Source organism: Macaca thibetana, chromosome 1 (genome assembly GCF_024542745.1).
Source record: "Macaca thibetana thibetana isolate TM-01 chromosome 1, ASM2454274v1, whole genome shotgun sequence".
NCBI lineage: Eukaryota > Metazoa > Chordata > Mammalia > Primates > Cercopithecidae > Macaca > Macaca thibetana.
Window position 1 is genome coordinate 96,973,997 of NC_065578.1, and position 17,636 is coordinate 96,991,632.

General features: G+C 34.1%; 1 protein-coding gene across 4 annotated transcripts in view; it reads right to left on the minus strand.

The window, feature by feature from the left end:
• Window positions 1-17,636, minus strand: part of DPYD (dihydropyrimidine dehydrogenase) — an 861,482-nt gene that overhangs the window by 483,686 nt on the left and 360,160 nt on the right. For all 4 annotated transcript variants that reach the window (XM_050807345.1, XM_050807361.1, XM_050807352.1 and 1 more), the window contains one exon: window positions 13,407-13,617. In XM_050807345.1, the coding sequence (XP_050663302.1) occupies window positions 13,407-13,617 (211 nt within the window). The remainder of the gene's footprint in view (window positions 1-13,406; window positions 13,618-17,636) is intronic.

Here is a 17,636-nt window from a genome sequence, read left to right on the forward strand (position 1 = left end):
CACTTATTTTTAAAGTGTCAGCAAGCATAACCTGAGCTAAAGCTAGAGAATGATTCCTCGGAGTTACATGAGAATTAAAATATATCTGAGCCACACAAGCCAAGTAAAGAGGTAATTTCAACAAGTATCAAATACAAAAGAAATATAATGTAGGTAAATAGATTGATGACCTGGAGGTCAATGAACCATAAAAAGGTGACACTTGGAGTTAAATGGTAAAGGCAAAAAACAGAATTCTGAAAGGGGTTAAGGATAAAGTATCTGGTAAAGACATAAGACTGTGTATACAGGCTATTCTTCCTAGGGGTTTGATAATTTTTAATAGGAAAAAAAGCAAGTCATTACCTTGCCTTCATTCATTCAATTAGCAAAAAGAAAAAAAATTTTTTTGATCCCTCATGTATTAAATCCTGGTGTAGGCACTGTAGTAAACCACAGATAAGAGACCTGTCCTTGTGTGTGTAAATTTCATCTGGCAGAAGACAAAAAATGAAAAGTGAACAAGTAAGTGAACTATATGATAGTGAAAATGGTTATGAATAGGGTTCCATGAAAGAGACTAGTATAAGATAAGGGAGGTGAGAAGCAGAAGGGGTGCTTTAGATCATGGCAATTATGGAGGGTCAGAGAGTGCCTCTTTGATGAGATGGCATCAGAGCTAAAACATAAAGGATAAGAATAAACCAGTCACGTTATGATGTAGAGGCAGATTATTCCAAGAAACGGGAAAGGTGGCAAGGGTATTAAGGATGAGATGCAGTTATAGCACGTGAGGAGTTGAAGGAAGGTTTTATGTGGGTTAAGGAAAGCAAGGAAGACAAGAGAGGAAGTCTGAGAAATAGGCAGGGGCCAAACCAATGAGCGCGTTATAAACTGTGGTAAGAAGTCTATTACAATAAAATAGGACAGCATTGGTGGGTTTAGAACAAAAACATGAAATTAAATAATATCTTTTTAGAAGCTCATTCTGGTAAGATTATATGGAAGTGAGAGTAGAAGCAGGATGACCAGTCTTAGGAAACCATTCTCAATGCAAAGTGAAAGCATCCAGCGTCTGACCATTCCCTCAACAGAAGGAGGGCTGGCTGGCCTTCATGACACCTCACAAACACAACACTTTCATATGCTTTTGACCTTACCGTTAATTTTCAGTACAGACATTTAGAATAAGTCACTTCATTCTTTTCATTCAACCATTTATTCATCTCTTCACTCATTCATCCATTTGGTGAATATTTATTGAGTTAAGGACTGCGCTGGATCTTTGGGTTAAAATATAAAGAAAGTACCCTGCAGTGGTACTGTCAATATACTTTAGAATATATAAGATATACAGAGTAAAATAGAAGAGCAAGAATCAAAAAGGAGAAGCATATTTAACTACATGGTCCCTATGTGTGTGTAGGAAACATATTTAATCTACATGCCTCTTTATATTTCCAGGACCACAATTCTGGAATAAAATTCACATAGCTAAACACTAAAAGCATTTCATGAATTAGCAATGATACGTTTTTCCACCCTTACTCTATTATTTCTTATATACTTTATAATCTAGACAAAAAAACTCCCCCATGTACTTATCCAGCCTGTTTAACTATAACTGGAATGTGCTTTCAATCCCTGTCTCTGTTCTCCTAATTCCTACCCAATCCTCAACTATTACAAATGTCACTGCCTCCATAAAACCTTTTAATTCTTGCTGCTGGAAGTCATCTCTCTACCCTGTATGTTACACCAGCAATTTATCTGTTTCTCCTGAGTCACTTTCTACCGAAAGGTAACTTCATTTGCATGCATCTTTCCTCCTTTATTAGACTGCAAGCTCCTGCAGATGGGGACAATGTACTTATTTTTGTGAACTTTAGAGAACCTAAAAGAATCTTGTATAATTAATACAAAACACATATAATAAATACAGAATGAAAGAATGGGAAGTAACATCCCACAAGTATGTAGGAGGGCAGATTAGAAGGATGTCAAAATTAAATTGAAGCATTTGGTTTTAATCCCACCATCAGGGAAGAACAGTTTTAGATTCCAAAGTATGAGAGTAATGTGATGAGACGGGTGATGTAAAGTTCATTTGGCAACAGTATGCAAATATAGGGAGAAACGCTGGGTCACGTTAAACCAAACGAATTGTAAATACACTTTGAGGAGGGCTTGGAAGATCACTGGATATTTTGCAAACACATACTATATAATATGCTTGTCATTCTTTCACATACTTGTATGGAAAAAATGGTTAGGTAAGTCTTGAAAACACATTAAAGAGCTTCAGAATTACAAAATATAACAAGTATGGTTGTTAAAGGGGAAAGAAAGGTTAGCACCAGATAGCATTAATCCACATACTGTTGGGCAGGATCCCCAAATAGATGTTAACATGAATACCAGTTTCCTCCTCCAACAATGGCAGTATATTACATTTGAATTGAGTAGCTTCCGTATTTTGGGAGTACATATTAAATAAGATTTAATGTAATTTTTCAATTTATACAATAGCATACATGCAGGTTAATGTCTTCTTGTTTTGAGACAGAGTCACTCTGTTGCCCATGCCAGAGCACAATGGCATGATCTTGGCTCACGGCAACCTCCGCCTCCTGGGTTCAAGTGATTCTCCTGCCTCAGTCCCCCAAGTAGCTGGAATTGCAGGCACACGCCACTACACTGGGCTAATTTTTGTTTTTTCAGTAGAGATGGGGTTTCACCATGTTGATTGACCAGGCTGGTCTCAAACACCTGACCCCAAGTGATCCACCCACCTCGGCCTCCCAAAGTTCTGGGATTACAGGCATGAGCCACTACGCCCGGCCAAATGTCTAATTTAACCAGCGTATGTTAGATAGGGATGTTGTCCTATTTATATTGTGCTTTGAGCCAAGAACACAAATGCAAAGTAATTAACAATAATAATCTCATTCTGTAATACAAAATACATATCATTAAGAACCTTAGTATAATTTATATTATCATTTCATAATTTAATTAAATCTTACATCTTGATTTTACATCTCAGAGCGGCTTAGTTTAGTTTAACATTTCACCAGCATATTAGGTTTCAGAATAACCTTTTACTATACTATAAGCTAACTAGTATTTAAAAGAAAAATATTATAGACTGTGGTCAATAAAGCTCAGTTTATCTATTACACTGTCTGTATCTATTACATTAAATACATCTATTACACTCACTGTATGTTCAAAACTATTGGCTATGTTTTATGAGTTCTGTTCTCTGAGACAATTACGTGATTTCTGTTTCCATTTTCTATCTTCTTTCCCTAACAAAACTTGTTACATGCCACTGCTCTACTTCTTGTATGTAATCTTTGATTTGAGGGAAAACCACTGATTTATCCACTGTCTCCCTGTAAGAATGCATATGATATCAACCACTAGTGAAACCTGGAAAATAAAGATAAGGAAAGGCTCTGAACAGAGCTATTCACTGGGGAAACAAACCTATTCCTATGCAGTTATTAGAGGGAAGTAAAATAATTACAGAAATATCATGTTGTGCTTCAAATGGATATCTAAGGCAGTTGTAAGTGATGTGATGTTGATTCCAAATCACTTTCAACACTGTTATCAGTTTGACCTCCCTCCTCATCACCTCCACCCTTTTAAAATAATTCCAAAGAAAAAGTGTGCAAGGATTCCATTACTTTGGATAGTTATTCTGCAGAAATGCTAGTACTTACATTAGATTCCACTACTTCATCCTCACCCTGCACAGTATATTTCATAACAGAAAGATGAATAATCTTTCAACCAAGGAAAAATATTTCTGATAATAAGAACTATTTTTGAAACATGTACAGTGTTCCAATTAGGTTCCTGAAAATTCTTCTTGCCCAAAATATAATTAAAAGCAAGGCAATGTACAAAGAAGACAAAAATAGTTCATTTTCATCATTTGGCAATCGATACAAAGGATCTATCCATGTTATTATTCAGGCATTTTAAAATAACATGGCAGCACATGAGGAACTATGTGTATTAGTAAAAAGTGGACGGGAGGTAGAGAGAGTAACATGGAATAAAACTGTCCCTTGATGTCATAACCTCCTTAAAATATTTACTATCAGAAAATCAACAGTAACAAAAGCTGACTTTTTTTCTCTTCATATTATGGAATATGAGAGGCTTCTGGATTTCCAGAATCAATGCCTCATATACTCTTTTATCATACTTTTAAGAAGCTGTTATTTAAATGATAGGCTATAACACCTTTCATTAATTAATTAAATCAATGAATAGCTACTGTTGTAGGCATTAAGATACAGCAGTGAAAAGACAGGAAGATGATGTATAATAAATTCCAATGTATGCTTTCAGTCATTCTCTATTTCCTTAGTTCTAGTCCTCTGCTTCAGTTGTTCAACAGCAAATCCAAATTCAACACACCACCCTTTCACTCATATCTCTTCTATCTGCTACATTTGTGAGTTCTGTCAGCACGATAAACACCTGTTTACCTCCCAGCTACCTACCCCACATCCAATCCCTTTATCAAGCAGATAACCAAATCCTGACTATTCTACTTAAGAAATATATCTTGATTCCGAATTTTCTCCTGTATTTCCACTTCCTCTAACTTAGTCATGGTAACTACTGAAAACAATTATTTTAATCATTTAACTAGTCTTTCTTAATTCCAGGCCATCTTTCCCAAAATTACTGACACTGTGTAGTTCCACACTCCTGATGCTGCCTTCCATGTAAAGAGACAATCATTTGTATAACATTCAGGGTGTTGCATTGCACCTTTCTCGCCTCTCTCCAAAACGCTAAAATAGAATTCAAATTAGTGAATCTGGAAGAAGAAATGAGGCGTATATAATCCACTCTGGTCAAACCTATAACTTGAGAGCTGCCCATCTGAACATAGGTTCTCTTTCTCCCCTTATACTGAAAATGTTGCTGGGCCAGCTTCTCATAACGGCATTTACCGTGTGGGATCATACCCTGTGACTGAATAACTCTACCTAATTCAGGAACCAAATTTAGAAAATGCATTTGCCGACTAATATGAACCATCTCAAAATGTGGTTGCTTATTTTCTAACCCCCAACTATTTGAAGATTATTACAAATGGTGCAAAATCCAAGCAGAGAGAGAAGCTCTAACACCTGCTAGAATTACCTCATTCAAGACAAAGAGCTCTTCCTTATTTAAACCTCCTCATTTGTCACCTGCACATCTACAGCATAAAATTCAAAATCCCTACTTTAGCATATAATCCTTTGACTCCACATATATTTTAGCCATATTTCCTGCCATCTTATCCCTACCTGCTCCCTACCCTTATGTAACCACACACCATCTGGTTCAGCAAAACAGAATGCCTCTCCATTGTCTGGGCATATGAGGTCATTTTGTCAGCCCATACTTCTGTATATGATGTTCTCTGTAACAGGGAAACTCCTACTCAAGCTCTAAAACCCATTCCAAATGTGATCTCAGATTAGCACACTGTGTTGCTATATATGTATTTACATGTCTGTTTCTCTCATTAGCCTATAGGTCCCTGAAGGGCAATGACTCTTTTACTTATGTCTGTATTCCTAGTGCCTGAGCAGTGCCTGGAACACAGTCGTGCATCAAGAAATCTTCATTGCACGGTGAATAATGACAGAATGAATAGTAGAAATCATAAAATAAAAAGTTCTATTTTAGAAATACAAATGAAAAATTCAGACCTTCATTTATGAAGATGAGAACATGCATGAAGTAAGTAGGCTGATGACAACTTTGTAAAGACATATTTTTTTTACAGCTTTTTAAAATGACTGTAAAATGACTATTTAATCTAACAGTGTGGTGTTGAGCAAATTGCATAATCTCCCTGTGGCTTCCCTCCCTTCCACCCCCGTTCCACCTGGAAACTCCTACACATCACTCAGACTTCAATTTACAACCCACTTCCTCTAGGAAGCTTCCCTGAATGCTTAGACTCTGTTCTGTGCTTCCTTGGGAATCTAAACTTCTCAAAGTACAATTTATTGTAATTATGAGTCTCCCCCATTAAAATGTGCATTCTTGGAGGCAAAGTTTGCATATCTCTTTTCACTACTTTATCCCTGAAACCTACCTTAAAAGAGAGCCTGCACTAGCTATCATATGTTATTTAAAAACCTGTGAAGTGAGGGGATTAGAATATATGATCTTCTAGCACACTTAGAAATATAAATAAGGAAAATCCTAATGCAAGTTGTTGTATTGTATCCAGTGTATTATACCAGACTGATTACTTTAGTTCTTAATATTAAGTAAGAATGTCATTCATTCTTACTTAATCCCTAATAAGTCCCTTCCTCTAATGTTTTGCCATTAGTCAAAAAGATATCCTAACTAGCAATATAGTGCAGTGTTCTTTAATCTGTTCTTTGAAACTTCATTGTAAATATTTATTAAAATGCATGCAACAGTGAAAATTTGACCAATTATGATAGCTTCTCAAATTAGTATTCCATTTCCCTCTTCCCCTTTATTTTTGATATGAGGAATTTTGTAAGCTGAAGGCCATAAAAGTGGATAGTTGTTCAAAGAAAATTTTGTCACCAGTAGCTTCTACAAGAGATGTTTTGTTGTTTGAAAAATAGAACATGATGGTAACCAAAAACTGGGGTTTCTTAAAATGTCCTAGCTTTCTCAATTTCATTATAAATTACCAAATAAGTTACATTTTAATAAGGAGTAAATCAAATCAAACATACTGATTCCGGGTCTTTTAAAGCATAGGTAACTACCATTTCTGAATACCTAACTCATCTAGTGCTAACATTAAAACATTTTTCGTAGGTTTTTCCCAATACCTAAACGATTGAGAAAAGAAAAATGGACACATTTGAAAAATTCTTGACTTTTTGCATCATCAGAATCTTAGCAGGCCATTCCTTAACTAACTGGCAATTTCTAGTTCCGAGTTAGGCCAGAACAAGGCAAATTAACCCATGGCCTGCACCTTTTCTCAGTATGGGGGCAAGTGAATCAAAGCTACACTCAAAGCTGCTATTGACAGAATGTTTGATTTACCCCATGAGGCTTTCAAAAACTTTTCTGAGGACCTTCTAATAAGAGGAACTGATGAGTGATTTAAAAACCTTTTTTTTTTTTTTTTTCCTGAAAACATTCCCTTATGGAACTAATTGCAATCAATGTTATCAAGGGAGTTGATTTCTGAGAGTTGCATTAAAGATTCAGAATTATCTAGGTTTTGTGTTTCCTTGTTATCTCTAGTTCCCAGTGAGTGAGCAGAAAGAAAATGAAGGCAGTGGGTGAAGTATATAAATTCCTTTCCTAAGAGAAGGGTCGTATCTTCCCTGGCTGTGCCCTGAGCTCAGTCACCTTGTCTCCGCTCTGCTGAGCAATGTGGTGCAACATGATGCTGAGTCCATCACTATTCATCCTAACGTCTTCCTTCTGAAAACATGGGTTTTTAATCTTAGTTATGTAATCCCATAATTTTCAAGCATTTAAAATCTCAAACTTAGCTGAAAATTCAAAACTGCCTTTCTTTCCTTAAAATACAAATGAACAATCCTTATACTAAACAAATAAAAAAAATTTGGTCCAATTTCACCATTTCTAAGAGGAAGAACCAAAGTCATTTAAAAATATGTGCTTTTTACATATCGTATTTTTAGAAATTCAAAATGGAGATTTCTAACAACTAAAAATAGTTGAAAAATTGTTTTCAATGGCATGAAAAACATTAGAATTGATAATAGTTTAAAAATATACAATACAGTTACAGACTGTTCAATCTTTTTTTCAGGAAAAAAAAACTAACCAAATATATTGAACATTTTCTCATTAAAAAATCATGAATGTATGAGCATCTGCTTCACTTATTTACAAAGTCATGTTGACAGAGCCTCCAAGATTCCTGATGAAGTCTTGATATTCAAATGATTGTATTCCTAAACAACATGAATAGCTACATAAAAGTTAATATAAATCAATTTAATTACTAAAATGTGGTTTTGTTACAGATTAATAATAACATCTGTAACTTAAGCTTACTATATGCTAGGCCTATATGTAAATGCTTTACATATATTTTTAATTCATTTCTTCTAAATAACTCTAGCATGTTGATACTATGGTCATCCCCCTTACACCATGAGGACCATGAAGAACAGGGAGACTAAGTAATTCTTTAAGACGATGAAGTTAGAAGGAGGAGAGCCAGTTTTCCAGCTAGGCAGCCAGGCTCCAGAGACCCTACTCTCAGCCAATATACCAGGTAGACTCTAATTAGTGTAATATTTATTGTATTATGAAGAATGCAACAAGTTATGCCACAACAAAGGAAAAATTTATAGCAATAGAATAATAGAATTATTTTTCTAACTTTTACATTTTCTAAGAAAAATAAACCAAGCAGACCCCATCATAGGAAAAAATAGTAACTCATAATAAAATTAATACCCTAACATGAATCAAGTCAAGTCAAATGCACTAATATTTCTGTGGATCTATTATGGGCACCCTAATACGTCAGTTGCTATTGTGACTACAGTTTAGTATAAAGGTACACTCCTTGCCCTCCTTGGAGTTTATATGATAATTTGAAAATAAAATAGATTCTGGTAGATCATAGAAAATAAAACTTTACAAAGTCAAAATTTCAAATAATGAAAGAGTGGTTGTGGTACAATGTATGGAAGAGGCACAGAATCACAGAATGAACTAAAGTACATTCGTTCAGTTGTCTGAAAGCATATTCAACAAACCGTACAATTATGTCATCCAGATCTCCTAGGAATGTGAGGACAAGGTCAACCTTATTGCCTCAGTTGTAAAAATGAAGCCATGAGATTAGTGAAAGGGGGAAAGAATTCTTACTAATTCAAAACTAGCAGAAATTTGGGCCCACTTAACAACTGGCAGTTTGGTTCCAACAAGAAAGAGAAGGAGAGATACACTGTAAAACAAACAATAAATCAATTAAACCTGACATTGTACCAACAAACAAAAAGAAACATAATTCAATTCAATAAATACTGACAATAGTGTTTAGCAGAAGAGGAAACATCCTATATTAGGAATTATATCTATTTATATCTTATATATAAATATGTATTCATATATTTATATTTATATTATATATATAAGTATAAATAAAATATACATGTACATATTTTAAATAAATGTTTAGAACTTTCCAGTGAATGGAGAATATTTGTAAAGGAGAAACGCAGTTACAGAAAGTTTGTGTTTAATCTCCTGATGGCCTTTATAGTCTATCTAGAAAAATAAAATCCCAAGTTAATGTGATAAGATCTGGAATTGTACATTCCTAGAGGGAATAGAGGGGACGTTTTTTAAGTGGAACCGTTTTGAGTTTTTCACAAGAAAGATATGAAAGGCTGAGGTTACATCAATTGAGTCAGAAATTGGACACCATTGCTTTTAAAATTTGAGCTAGTGTTTAATGAAGTATTCAATTAAATTATGCTGATCAGCACATATATATTCCATGCACACGGATTTGGAATATGTAGTCTTTTGTTCCTACTTCCCACTCCCTGGTACTATCCAAAAAGTGATGGATGAAATATAATTATGTAAAGTAATGATGATTATTTATCACTCTTATTATCCTTAGTGGCAATGAAATAATTAGCAACTATAATCCCAAAATCTTACCCAAGATTATTTTATAAATTTGATATACTTATCTTTTCCATAAGCTCTTGAGGTACTTATCATTTTATGACAGGAAATGTTTATTACAGATATATTAGGTGCATAACACTAAAAAAGTTATTTTACATTCTCCATTGTGAAACAAATTTAGAAACTTACAAAGATTGTATAATATCTCAGAAAATACTGACATTAAAAATGTAATCTCCTTTGAGTTTTCCAATTAGCTTACCTTTTCAGGTTCTTATTATTGATCTATTTGAGATTTTTAAAGTATTTTCATTTAAAATATTATTGTCATCAGACTGCTGAGTGCAATTTATCACTGTACTTTACATGTACTCTGTCAAGTTTACTTCATTACTTGAATTTTTCAGCACGCCTTTATGTAATGCATTTACCAAAGATTTTCTGTTTTACCACTATGGAATGTGCCCTGTGTTGGATGCTGGGAGGAATAATTCAACAGGGAATGGAAGAAAACATAGCTGGATACACAGAATGTATATAAGGCCAAGTGCTGATGTTCTCAAGTGTTGAGAAGTGGAAGCTTTATACTATAGTGTAAGATAACATTGGTACATTTAATAAATAATGTAATTAGAAATTTGAACTGGGGTAAAATTTTAAACTTTGGCTATGGGGAGTACTAATGGTACCATTTGCAACAATAGTAAAGTTGAGAAAAGAACTGTTTTAGGTAAATCTGCTAAGGTGAACTTTTTTTTACTTTGTGCAAATCTCTCTTAATGTACACATTCCTCATGTTATAATAAAATTAATTGATTACAGATCTGCCTCCACACCTAGTCTATGGAATTTTAAATTCCATGCAATGACTCGCTCATTTTCGTACTCTCTAGAATACATTTTGGTACTTGGCATTCATTAGGTACTCAGCAAATGTTTGTCACATGCAGGAACAAAAATTTAGTATGAAAAGAGAAGTGGGGAGTGGAAAACTAGATTTCAGAGTCATTTTTACACAAACAGGAAATAGTGCCTACTGTAAGTCTAGCCACTGTCTGGCACACAGAAGTTCATTTATATATCTTGAGGAATGAATGCACATACGAATGGACAAATGAAAGAATGAACAAGACATTCAGTTCACTGAAGAAATAAATATGTTAAGGACAGAAAATGAACAAATTCTGAACTTAGGAAAGTAAAAAGCTAAAGGAAGAAAAGCAGTCAGTGATAGGGTTGGAAAGGAATAGTTAAAAGACAAAACAAGGAAATAAAGTGTCACAAACAAGAATGTGTTCTAGTTTTGTTTCCAAGTCTTTTACATTATTTCGTTTTAATTCTGACAATAGTTCTGAGAGATTGAAAGATAAGGTATTATTATGCTTGTTTTTTCAGTAGATAAAGAAATTGAGCCTCAGGAAGTTTAAGTGACTTGGAGGAGAGCATTTTAAACAGAATTCTTAACATTAACAATTATAAAATGTAGAAAATATAATAAGGACTGAAAAAATGTCACTGCATTTGACATGCAGTTCATTGAAGTCTGTGCAAAGTGAGGTTGAAAAGGAGAAAAGTAGAGGGGTGGAAAGAGAAGTAAACATTTTAAGAGATGAATGCATTAAAACAGATATCACATATGTGATAATCACTAGGTACCACGCAGAAATGACATCACATAGTGCTAGGATGGGGCAGAATTTATGGTTGAAGACAGTTAACATGAATATCTTTTCTTCTTACCCAAATGGACAGCTTGCTTCCAATAAAATGCTTTTCATTGTATTTTACATATATGCGTGCACATGACAGTTTTCTGACTTTGAAACTTTAAGATTTTAAATTTATTGAGTAAGACCTTCTTGATCAAATTCTAACAAATACTGCTTCTGTGACTCCTTTCTTTAATGTTTTCCATCCAAAAGAACAGTATCGAAAACATTTGGATGGGAGTCCAGGAATGAATGCTATCTCACACTGCAGCTCTGCCAGCTCCCCTCTCACTTGGAGAATAACGTCTTATTAATGTAAACATGGAAGGCTCCTGGTAAAGTTAGTAATTCTACTTAAGGATAATTTCTACAGGCAGTTTATAATTTCAAATCAGAAGTGGAAAAAAAAAATAGCGAAGAAACATTTTTTTCCTTGACTTCTCTAAATGTGTAAGGGGTGGCATATGTGAAGTACTAGAAGAAATATACACAGTAAATTCTGTAATACAATGCATAAATTGTGAAATGACCTAGTCAAACTTGAATAGATGAAATTTTCTCCTTCATATTTTATATGCTAACTTAAATCTTTTATTCTTCATACATGCATACACAAATACACATGCCCGCGCACACACATACAAGCACAAGCTTATAAAATTGTATCTGAGATTGCAAAAGCTGTTTTCTGAGTCAAATCTGTTTAGGTTTGTTTAGGAAAAGATAATTTTTATTAATATTAGGATTGCCAATTATGGAATATAAGTTTAAATAGTTAAGCTAACCTTTTTGGATAGGCAAATAATCAACAGAATTGCTAGTTAAACATGATTCAACATTTTACTCAACTTTTGGTGATGTACATAGTATTTAATAGAAGAATGGGATTTTTAAGATAATATAAGCACTTTACATATTGTTCTTTTTTCCTTCCTGAATTCAGTTAAATGAATAAACCATACTCTGACTGTGTCTACATACCACATAAATGTCTACATAAAAAGTGACAAATTTAGGCCATCATCCAGCTATTTGAAAACATTTATCTTGATGACATTAAACATCTGGATGTTTCCAAATACCAAGATGTCTGATGTCCTGCAGATAAAATATCTGATGACTAGTTGAATCCTTTACTTATCTGTGGCATAAAAATATACATTTTCATGTATATATCTCTTCCAACTTCAGACAAAAAAATGTAATTTTAGCATGGATATAGTAGGAAGTCATAGACAGGAATCATCAGGTTTAGAGAGATTTTTGGTATGGTTGTTCTCAATGAATCTCTGACCTAGAAAAACATATTTTATTTTCCCTTCACAGAACGACAGAGTTAACTGTCATTTCAATAATATGAATTAAAAGGTAAAAGGATTTGTAAAATGAAGGTACCTAGATACATAAGCTTTCATCTATAATGACCTACAAAAACACTGTATGTGGGAAAAGTATAATATAAAGTAGTCTAACTTGACTGAATCATTATTCAATTGAAATGTTATATAAAACATTTCTTTCTCTCATTATCTTTTTAAAAAACATTTTGTTTTTTCTTAGCATGTTCACTCATGCCATCCAGGTGAAAACGACAGACATTCAAACTTTCTAATTTGATAATTCTGACGTCTGAAGTGATGATCTGGCACAAGGATGGTAATAAACACAAATTCTATTTTTGGCCATTCATTAGATTTTAATTTGTCTGAATCATTGAAGACTGGCTGTTCCAACTACTCTGCCTCATTTTCTTACTCTAGTCTAATTGAAGAAAAAGCAATTCTTCTGTAAGAAACAAGGCAAATACTGTTATAGAGTAGAATATGTGTTTTAGTTATAAAAGAAAGATTAATGTTATTTTCAGTTCTTTCCACTTTAAAAATAATTCTGTATAAGCATTAAATACCATTTCTAAGCCTGTTGAATCAAGATTGCTTTTACTTCTTAACTAGAAAGAAAAATAAATGTTAAAGTGAAAAACAATTCCCTGAAAGCTAGAAACTATTATAGCACTAAAATAACAGACAATTGCATCACACATTTCAGCTCCCAGCACTGTACCTTTAGGATCACTCAGAACTGAACCAAAGGCACTGATGACCACATCGGCTTTCAGATGGACCATCTGATCTTCATCTTCGTTCCATTTTCCAGTTTCATCTTGCTCCGTCCGAACAAATTGCATAGCAGCAATTCTCCCACCTTTTACTATAACCTTCCGTGGGGACAGGAATGGCAGAAATTCACACTTTTCTTCCTTAGCAAGTTCCATCTAAAACAAAACAGAACAGAAAAGAAACTTGAAATGTTTCTTATTCCATATAGTATTTGATTTCTAATTGAATTATACATGCTAAAGCTTATGATATTAAGTCAATATGCAGCTTTTTCTTTCACCAAATCTGAGTTTCAGTTACCAGTTATTTGCATTTTATAAATCACTGACTCAGGGAGTCTTGAATTGGAGTAGTAATGTGGACGTTTATAGATCACGGCATCATAAGGTATTTCTCAAGTTTTAAGTACTGCATGCTCTACATTTGGTAGTTTGTGAGGTTTCTGACCATAGTAGCCTATTATTTTTACGTTTTCAATTCAGTAGATAAAGCTCTCTTTTTAAATCATGCTGCATATTAAAATAAATACTTCCATTTATTACCAGGCTGCATACATCCAAGCTGGAAAAAAGTCAATAAAGTGGGTGAGCCAATCTGTGCAAGTACATGATTAGAATGGTAGGTAGGAGAAAAAGACTAGAGAAACTCTGCAGAACTAAGAAATAAAAAAAAAAAAAAAAAAAAAAAAAAAATTCTTCCTTTTATAAAACCACAGAAGCAAATACTATAAATGAAAAATTGAAGACAGTGAAACAAGTATGTCCTCCTGATGAATCCCTAGTTCTTCCCCATTTCCAATATAATTCATTCTGCCATAAAATCTGGATACCCCGGTTTCTGTTTGTTTTCATATGCATAATGGAATGTTCATTGAGACAGAATATTAATATTGACTCATTTGCTTATTTTTCCATTAATTGCTTTTGGAGCAATCCAGACCTTTGTCAACGTAATCAGAAGTACTATGTTCAATGTTCTTTTTTTAAAAAATGCAAAAATGTCCTACTGAAGTGTTTTGGGATGTTCAGTCTTATTATTTTCCTTCACTCTGAAAGCCAGGCAGATTCTCAATAGGATCCCTGAGTAATGTTTCCACTGAGGTTGTGTGTATGAGGCTTCAAACGAAGAGTTATCTGGGCTTTGTCAAGATGGAAAAACTGAGACATAAAGTAATTAACTCAATGCTGTAATCAGGCCATGGGCCCATTTTTCAACAACCTGTCCAGAACTAGTGCCATGAATCATTATCACCTAGAAGGTTCCTTAAACCAGACTGCACAGGCCCGTTTTCAGAGTTTCTAATGAGGTTTAGGTGAGGCCTGAGGATCTGCATGTCTAACAAATTCTTCAGGTGATGCTATGCTTCTAGGGCACAGAAGATACTTTGTTAACCACTGTCTTTATTAGATTATAGCTGACTGGCTCAGAACTTGGTCTCTATGACGCATTTTCAAAGACAGTAATATTGCCCCTAGGGAGCAAAAATTATTCTTAGGGAAAAGAAAAAAAAATCCTTAGATATCATAATGGTCTGGTCCCTTCAAAGAGCTAAAGTATATAAACAGTTATACAGTATATCTATGGTACTAAAATTATAGCAGGGAGGATTAAGAAAAATCTAAAGATACTCCCAAAAGGGGTAAGAATAAAATGGTTGGGAAACACTGATCTATACTATACATTATTATGAAGCTATTCAATCTATGTCTTATTTAGGATTTTGAAAAATATTGTCATTAAAGGCTTAAAAATTGGACCCACATACAAATTATTACACAGTCTTTCCCTTGTTATTATGAAAATCAAGAAATTAGCAATATAAAAAAATAACATGTGGGATGTTATGGTGGTGAATATACAAAACAGTTGATATAAAACTGCTCACTCCTCAGAAAGGAAGATTACAGGTAAGTGGAATCAAAAAAAATTTGAAATCTGCTCTGCTGTTTATTTGGGATAGTTTCCTTATATATAAAATGGGCAGAACATCATCGCATTAATTGGTATGTGCGATGTTACTGAAAACAACTCCAAAATGTAAAATGCCTAAAGCAGAACTTAGTATCTAGAAGGCTATGTATTCATAGTTACTATTTTCTGAATTCACTTTTTTTTTCCTCTGAATCATTCTTCAGCTATTCAATATCACTTAGAAATGAGATTGTGATTTCAAGAGAGAGGTGGCCCAATAACAAAGGTTAGTACCTTAGACTCCTCTTTCATTTTCTACAAAATAAAAATGTGTGATTTCTGGAAGGCAAACTATTCCTTGAATAATTCAAATTACAAAATAAAGATGATTCCAATATGTAAAATATGTTTTCTGTATCACTTTTGTCACATTTATGCCACATATCACCTTGTAACTCATCAATATAAACCAGTTTATTGTGTTTCAAAATGGCAAGTGGTGCTACGTGTTAATGATAATGCCACACTTGATTGAATAACAACTCCAAATGTTTAGGGTTTGAATAAATCAATATACAATGTGTATCTCTAACAGGACTGTTTTCTGTGGAGGGCAGAAAGGAAACACTGCGCTACACCGTACCCATTGGGAATATGTCTCACTGATTGACTTAGGATCTGTTTGGCCCCACTCTATCTTTGCTATCTATTAATACTTCTATAGTATCTACTATGACATAGAGATAATCTCTTATACATTTTGGCAAATTTGGCATTAAATTTGGAAACAAAAATTGGACATGACTTACAAATCAAAAACTTCTATGAATTTAAAATAAATATTATCCATCACTGAATGCCTCAGCATGTTTTAGTGATGTTCGCACCATGGTTTTGATTTTTGAGGACTTTGTATAACCATACATAGATATAAACATTAAAAAATGGCTTTAGTATATGCTCATCTCACATCGTAATTTTCTATGTGTACCAGGTTTGATTATATGTATTCAAACATCTAGCATTCTTACCAATTATCCGACAGTGCGCTGGGGATGGCATGAACACTGGACCCCACAGAGATTCATCTGCATTTTTTTGCTTTTCAAACTTTAGAGATTTTCTTCACTCACTAATACATGTAGAATTAGACTATTAAGCAGCAGACGTAAATCACACCACTTTCTGCTATTTTGCTACTTGATAGCTAGATTTCCCATTTTACATAAGAAAGGGAAAACCGTTTAAAGAAAAAATAGTTATATCATTTGCATATATATATATTTGTTTGGAAAGTATTAATATTGGGAGAGTGAAATAATGTTAAGATTTATCTTGGGAAATAGTGAAATATTAGGACAATGAAAATACAGGGTAAACTTGTATAGTGAATGTTTATAATTTTATGCTGCCTTGACATCGATTTTAAATATAAGTTGGACTTCGTTATACCAGAAGAAAGATTCAGTTACCCTTGACACACACAGTTTCCAATTCTATACTCTACCTCCCTGCAGCAACCCCGTTTCTCAGTGTAGTGCATCAAGATATTGGCCTTATACACCTGCTCCCTGATCACCACTTCCCTATGAAATGAGTAGATGCAGCCTGCTGGACTGGTCCTGCTGACCCTCCACCCTGCATGGACTGTGCAGACACACCACAATGACTGCCTCTCAGTCACTGCTTGATGTCCTGGAACTTGTGCTTTGAACCAATCAGTTAAAATTTCCCACGAGAAACCCGTTTGTATAACGCCCTGGATCCACAAATAAAGGCACTGGCCCGCAAGTCCCATTTTCTCTCTTTCTTTCTCTGTCTCTCTCTCCATGCACCCCTGACCTCCGTATGTGTGACCTCTGTGCATAATGTGTTCCCCTTCAGGAACTGTAAGTAATAAAATCTTTATTTCTATTTTGAACCTATCCCAATCACTGAAGGAGTGCTCTCATCTTAAAGAATCCTAAATTAAAATTGTGACATTATATGTGAAGTGAAATATACTTTGAAATATTATTGGACATCATAAAGATTTACTTTCACTATTTAACAAATCTATTATTTGTCTTGTTATAAATCTTGTTTTATTATTTTTATTTTATTTTATTTATTTGAGATGGAGTTTCGTTCTGTTGCCAGTTGCCCAGGCTGGAGTGCAGTGACACGATTTATTTATTTATTTGAGATGGAGTTTCGCTCTGTTGCCAGTTGCACAGGCTGGAGGGTAGTGGCAAGATCTCAGCTCACTGCACTTGAACCTCCG